At 49.5% G+C, this 7,370-nt stretch overlaps 1 protein-coding gene across 1 annotated transcript in view; it reads left to right on the top strand.

The window, feature by feature from the left end:
* Positions 1-27: 27 nt before the first annotated feature.
* The window catches only part of ndufaf2 (NADH:ubiquinone oxidoreductase complex assembly factor 2), a 64,032-nt gene continuing 56,689 nt past the window's right edge, over positions 28-7,370 (top strand). The window contains exon 1 of the mRNA XM_061928998.1: positions 28-244. Coding sequence (XP_061784982.1) covers positions 130-244 — 115 coding nt within the window. The 5' untranslated portion in view covers positions 28-129. The remainder of the gene's footprint in view (positions 245-7,370) is intronic.

The raw sequence follows: 7,370 nt of genomic DNA, 5'->3' as shown, positions 1-7,370 counted from the left end.
GTATTCGCCAATCAGAATGCAGTTTGTTCAACGTTGCCCCGCCCCCCGGAAGACTTGCATAAACAACCCGCTGAGGTGCAGGGACACAGCAAAATCCTTATAAATAACCTTTTGCAATATCCTGTAAATATGAACAAAGTTGTCGGCGCCTTACGGAGGACATTTGGCATAGTACGCGAGCACGTCGGGACAGATCATTTGGGGAATAAGTACTACTTTGTACCCGAACAGAAGACATGGACAGGTAAGTCACGCTGTGTTATGCTAAATGTAGCTGGTTTTAATACTAGCCAAACAAGCCAATTTAGAGCTTCAAATTGTACAAATCCAATAAGTTACGGTCATATACCGTCACCAATTTAGGTGAATCGATTTATTTGACTAATTCCTTAATGACATTGAAGATGTTATTGAACCACTTATCTGCTGCCTTTTCAATATTTAACAAACCATAAATCCTCATGAATAATGAATGAAGGAAGTCACTTTTTGAATTGTTCTAATTTTGCAACAAAAAATATGTCGTCTTGAGTTTGACACCACCATTTAACCTTGTCGTACTGCAAGTTGACCACTTGATGGCGTACGAGGCTCACTATCATTATTTATGCGAGTTTTCTCTTGAGCATGTATTTTTTTTAATGTATTTATTTGACTGACTGCAAAAGCATGTTCTTTCTGTGGATGTGGTCATTTACATTTAAAGTTAAAAAAGTTAAAGTACCAATGATTGTCACACACACACACACACACACTAGGTGTGGTGAAATGTGTCCTCTGCATTTGACACATCCCATCCATCCATCCATCTTTTTCCGCTTATCCGAGGTCGGGTCGCGGGGGCAGCAGCCTAAGTAGGGAAGCCCAGACTTCCCTCTCCCCAGCCACTTCGTCCAGCTCCTCCCGGCGGATCCCGAGGCGTTCCCAGGCCAGCCAGGAGAGATAGTCTTCCCAACGTGTCCTGGGTCTTCCCCGTGGCCTCCTACCGATCGGACGTGCCCGAAACACCTCCCTAGGGAGGCGTTCGGGTGGCATCCTGACCAGATGCCCGAACCACCTCGTCTGGCTCCTCTCAATTCCAACCCTTGATGCTGAGTGCCAAGCAGGGAGGTAATGGGTTCCATTTTTATAGTCTTTGATATGACTCGGCCGGGGTTTGAACTCGGGCTGGGCGATATGGCCTTTTATTAATATCTCGATATTTAGACTTAGACTTCCTTTTTATTGTCATTCAAATTTGAACTTTACAGTACAGATAAGAACGACATTTTGTTACATTAGCTCATGGTAGTGCAGGATAAAAAATAAATAAGGTGCATATATAAATAAATAAATGGGTTACTGTACAGATAAATATATTGCACTTTTTCATATGCATCAACGTTTATGTATGTATGTTATATTGTCTTTTTTATTACAGCGAGTTAATCCATTTTGAGGGGAGTTGAGGGGATAATTATGATGCGTTCAAGAGTCTTACGGCCTGAGGGAAGAAGCTGTTACAGAGGCTGCGGAACCTCTTTCTAGAGTCCAGCAGTGAAAACAGTCCATGGTGGGGGTGGGAGGAGTCTTTGCAGATTTTCTGAGCCCTGGTCAGGCAGCGGCTTTTTGCGATGTCCTGGAGACTCAATTTTTAGGCCATGTCACGATACACGATATATATCTCGATATTTTTGCCTTAGCCTTGAATGAACACTTGATGCATATAATCACACCAGTATGATGATTCTATGTGTCTACATTAAAACATTCTTCTTCATACTGCATTAATATATATGCTCATTTTAAACTTTCATGCAGAGAGGGAAATCACAACTAAGTCAATTTACCAAAACTGTATTTATTAAACAGTTATTAAGCAGTGGCACAAACATTCATGTCATTTCCAAAACAGAAAGTGCAAGATTGTCAGAGACATTTAAAAACAAGCTATAAGTGCACTTTTGTGTATGATGTCACCAAGATGACATATCAAAACAACACTAAATTAAAGTGTACTTTTTGTACAGAACGCCACTACAATAGTTTAAAACAAATAAAGTGCACTTTTGTGCATGATGTCACACAAGATAGTTCAATAACTGTCAAATAAAAATGAGCTGCATAATAGGAAATCAAATTTTGTATGTCCTTTGCTATGTGGTAGGTTCCTGCGGACGTTATCTCCTTCTGTTGTTGACTCTTTTTTTGTTCATACGGTGTTGATCTGGAAATAGTTGCTTCGGCATTTTGTTGGTGTGGCACCAAACGGAGATGTTGACATGCAGAGTTTCAAGCACTCTTCATTCTCTAGCGGGTGACTTTTCAAATGATGCTACATTAGCAGTGCTGCTACTTTTTGTAGCAACGCTTTTGCCGCATAAATGTTGAACATATTCCCGCTTGAAGCCAAACCACCGCCGGACGATGGATCCCGTGCTGTTTTTCTTGGTATTTAATTCTTCCTCCATTTGTTACCAGATTCGCACCTTCTCTCTCTCGTATTACCACCCGCACCTCACCGTTAGCATCACAGCTAACGTTACCATGTCGCTACCATCTCTTCTCCGCGGGAGCGTGTGACGTTGCACACGTGACAGTATGTGACGTGTGTAAGAAGGTGAGCTTGTTTAAGTCTCTGTGAGAAGGAGAGACAAGAAAGAGTGAGAAACGCATGCAGTGTAATGTCCGCAACTAAAAGCAACTGCATGAGGATCAATGTTCCCTCTAATTTTTCATGTGTGAGAGCAAACGCAAAAACTCCCTGAGCATTCAGTGGAGCCCATGTGAGCGAGGTCAGACGTACACACTGTGGCTACACCAGCAGCACACCTGTCCCAAACCTGACTAAATAACAAGTTAAATCTCCATCCATCCATCCATTTTTCTACCGCTTGTCCCTTTCGGGGTGGCGGGGGGTGCTGGAGCGTATCTCAGCTGCATTCGGGCGGAAGGCGGGGTACACCCTGGACAAGTCCCCATCTCATCGCAGGGCCAACACAGATAGACAGACAACATTTTCTTCTTATTATAATCAAATGACAGCAGTCATTTCCATGAGATGATTTTCTAATATAAGTGTTTAAGCCCACTTACAATGACAATAACAAACAATATTGTTTTTCATGAATTGTGTACTTGTATTGTTTGTCTGGGTGGAGGCCCTGCTTTGGAAATCATTTGTACCCCTTTCAGACATTGTATTTAGTTCCAGTGACGTGCGGTGAGGTTCATGGCTGGTGAGGCACTGACTTCATCACAGTCAGATTTACAAACATATGAACCCTAAAGAGTATCTTATTCACCATTTGATTGGCAGCAGTTAACGGGTTATGTTTAAAAGCTCATACCAGCATTCTTCCTTGCTTGGCACTCAGCATCAAGGGTTGGAATTGGGGGTTAAATCACCAGAAATGATTCCCTGAGCTGCCACCTTACCGTGGTAGAGGAGTTTGCGTGTCCCAATGATCCTAGGAGCTATGTTGTCCGGGGGTTTCTATGCCCCCTGGTAGGGTCTCCCAAGGCAAACTGGTCCTAGGTGAGGGATCAGACAAAGAGCAGCTCGAAGACCTCGATGAAGAACACAAACCAAGGACCCAGATTTCCCTCGCCCGGACGCGGGTCACCGGGGCCCCCCTCTGGAGCCAGGCCCGGAGGTGGGGCACGATGGCGATGGGCCTGTCCAAATGGGGCCCGGCCGGGCACAGCCCGAAGAGGCAACGTGGGTCCCCCCTCCAATGGGCTCACCACCCATAGCAGGGGCCATAGAGGTCGGTGTGAGCTGGGCGGCAGCCGAGGGCAGGGCACTTGGCGGTCCGATCCTCGGCTACATAAGCTGGCTCTTGGGACGTGGAACGTGACTTCACTGGGGGGGAAGGAGCCTGAGCTAGTGCGTGAGGTGGAGAAGTTCCGGCTAGACATAGTCGGACTCACTTTGACGCACAGCAAGGGCTCTGGAACCACTTCTCTTGAGAGGGGCTGGACTCTCTTCCACTCTGGCGTTGCTGGCAGTGAGAGGCGACGGGCTGGGGTGGCAATTCTTGTTGCCCCTTGGCTCAAAGCCTGCACGTTGGAGTTCAACCCGGTGGACGAGAGGGTAGCTTCCCTCCGCCTTCGGGTGGGGGGACGGGTCCTGACTGTTGTTTGCGTTTACGCGCCAAACGGCAGCTCAGAGTACCCACCCTTTTTGGATTCACTCGAGGGAGTACTGGAGAGTGCTCCCCCGGGTGATTCCCTCGTTCTACTGGGGGACTTCAACGCTCATGTTGGCAGCGACAGTGAAAGCTGGAGAGGTGTGATTGGGAAGAATGGCCGCCCGGATCTGAACCCGAGTGGTGTTCTGTTATTGGACTTTTGTGCTCGTCACAGATTGTCGATAACAAACACCATGTTCAAACATAAGGGTGTCCATATGTGCACTTGGCACCAGGACACCCTAGGCCGCAGTTCCATGATCGACTTTGTAGTTGTGTCATCGGATTTGCGGCCTCATGTTTTGGATACTCTGGTGAAGAGAGGGGCGGAGCTTTCTACCGATCACCACCTGGTGGTGAGTTGGCTGCGATGGTGGGGGAGGATGCCGGACAGACCTGGCAGGCCCAAACGCATTGTGAGGGTTTGCTGGGAACGCCTGGCAGAGTCTCCTGTCAGAGAGAGTTTCAATTCCCACCTCCGGAAGAACTTTGAACATGTCACGAGGGAGGTGCTGGACATTGAGTCCGAGTGGACAATGTTCCGTACCTCTATTGTCGAGGCGGCCGATTGGAGCTGTGGCCGCAAGGTAGTTGGTGCCTGTCGTGGCGGTAATCCTAGAACCCGTTGGTGGACACCGGCGGTGAGGGATGCCGTCAGGCTGAAGAAGGAGTCCTATCGGGTTCTTTTGGCTCATGGGACTCCTGAGGCAGCAGACAGGTACCGACAGGCCAAGCGGTGTGCGTCTTCAGCGGTCGCGGAGGCAAAAACTTGGACATGGGAGGAGTTCGGGGAGGCCATGGAAAAAGACTTCCGGACGGCTTCGAAGCAATTCTGGACCACCATCCGCCGCCTCAGGAAGGGGAAGCAGTGCAGTGTCAACACCGTGTATGGTGGGGATGGTGCTCTGCTGACCTCGACTGCGGATGTTGTGGATCGGTGGAGGGAATACTTCGAAGACCTCCTCAATCCTACCAGCACGTCTTCCTATGAGGAAGCAGGGCCTGGGGAATCTGTGGTGGGCTCTCCTATTTCTGGGGCTGAGGTTGCCGAGGTAATTAAAAAGCTCCTCGGTGGCAAGGCCCAGGGGGTGGATGAGATCCGCCCGGAGTTCCTTAAGGCTCTGGATGTTGTGGGGCTGTCTTGGTTGATAAGACTCTGCAACATCGCGTGGACATCGGGGGCGGTACCTCTGGATTGGCAGACCGGGGTGGTGGTTCCTCTCTTTAAGAAGGGGAACCGGAGGGTGTATTCCAACTATCGTGGGATCACACTCTTCAGCCTTCCCGGTAAGGTCTATTCAGGTGTACTGGAGAGGAGGCTACGCCGGATAGTCGAACCTCGGATTCAGGAGGAACAGTGTGGTTTTCGTCCTGGTCGTGGAACTGTGGACCAGCTCTATACTCTCGGCAGGGTCCTTGAGGGTGCATGGGAGTTTGCCCAACCAGTCTACATGTGCTTTGTGGACTTGGAGAAGGCATTCGACCGTGTACCCCGGGAAGTCCTTTGGGGAGTGCTCAGAGAGTATGGGATAACGGACTGTCTTATTGTGGCAGTTCGCTCCCTGTATAATCAGTGTCAGAGCTTGGTCCGCATTGCCGGCAGTAAGTTGGACACGTTTCCAGTGAGGGTTGGACTCCGCCAAGGCTGCCCTTTGTCACCGATTCTGTTCATAACCTTTATGGACAGAATTTCTAGGCGCAGTCAGGGCGTTGAGGGGATCTGGTTTGGTGGCTGCAGGATTAGGTCACTGCTATTTGCAGATGATGTGGTCCTGATGGCTTCCTCCGGCCAAGATCTTCAACTCTCACTGGATCGGTTCGCAGCAGAGTGTGAAGCGACTGGGATGGGAATCAGCACCTCCAAGTCCGAGTCCATGGTTCTCTCCCGGAAAAGGGTGGAGTGCCATCTCCGGGTTGGGGAGGAGATCTTGCCCCAAGTGGAGGAGTTCAAGTACCTCGGAGTCTTGTTCACGAGTGGGGGAAGAGTGGATCGTGAGATCGACAGGCGGATTGGTGCGGCGTCTTCAGTAATGCGGACGCTGTATCGATCCGTTGTGGTGAAGAAGGAGCTGAGCCGTAAGGCAAAGCTCTCGATTTACCGGTCGATCTACGTTCCCATCCTCACCTATGGTCATGAGCTTTGGGTCATGACCGAAAGGACAAGATCACGGGTACAAGCGGCCGAAATGAGTTTCCTCCGCCGAGTGGCGGGGCTCTCCCTTAGAAATAGGGTGAGAAGCTCTGTCATTCGGGGGGAGCTCAAAGTAAAGCCGCTGCTCCTCCACATCGAGAGGAGCCAGATGAGGTGGTTCGGGCATCTGGTCAGGATGCCACCCGAACGCCTCCCTAGGAAGGTGTTTCGGGCACGTCCGACTGGTAGGAGGCCACGGGGAAGACCCAGGACACGCTGGGAAGACTATCTCTCCCGGCTGGCCTGGGAACGCCTCGGGATCCCCCGGGAGGAGCTGGATGAAGTGGCTGGGGAGAGGGAAGTCTGGGCTTCCCTGCTTAAGCTGCTGCTCCCGCGACCCGACCTCGGATAAGCGGAAGAAGATGGATGGATGGATGGATTCCCGGGCGCAGCGCTGCTGCTGCCCACTGCTCCCCTCAACTCCCAGGGGGTGATCAAGGGATGGGTCGAATGCGGAGGACAAATTTCACCACACCTAGTGTGTGTGTGACAATCATTGGTACTTTAACTTAACTTTAACTTTACACATACAAACTGTAGCACACAAAAAATCACATTTAATTAAAAAAAAACGTTATTATGGTCTTACCTTTACTTATAAGTGCGGGAACAGTGGTGTTAGTGTTGGAGGAGTTGTGAATGAATGAAATATGAAATCCGTGCTGCAGTCTGCAGGTGTACCTAATGTTGTGTACCTGCAGTCGTTCACGCTCCTCCGGCGCGAGCATTGTTGTTTTTGCACTTTTTGGCTTCATGTTAAGTGAATTTTTTTGGGTGGATTCGGTCTTGCACGTGGAGGGTTTGGGTGTGGGCTTTGGTTGGTGTGGCGCTCCCGTCGGGGGGTGCATTAACCGGCACAAGGAGGCGGGATTACGCGAGCCTCAGCCAGTGCGTCTTCGCAGCAGTTTTATGATTGCTCAGCACAAGAAATACTTTACACACATACAGTTGTTGACAAAATACACTGTACATTATATACCTCAGCGAACTAAACTATGGAAATGTAT

The sequence above is a fragment of the Nerophis lumbriciformis genome, linkage group LG33 (genome assembly GCF_033978685.3).
Source record: "Nerophis lumbriciformis linkage group LG33, RoL_Nlum_v2.1, whole genome shotgun sequence".
Taxonomy (NCBI): domain Eukaryota; kingdom Metazoa; phylum Chordata; class Actinopteri; order Syngnathiformes; family Syngnathidae; genus Nerophis; species Nerophis lumbriciformis.
This window is presented reverse-complemented; position numbering and strand designations above follow the sequence as displayed.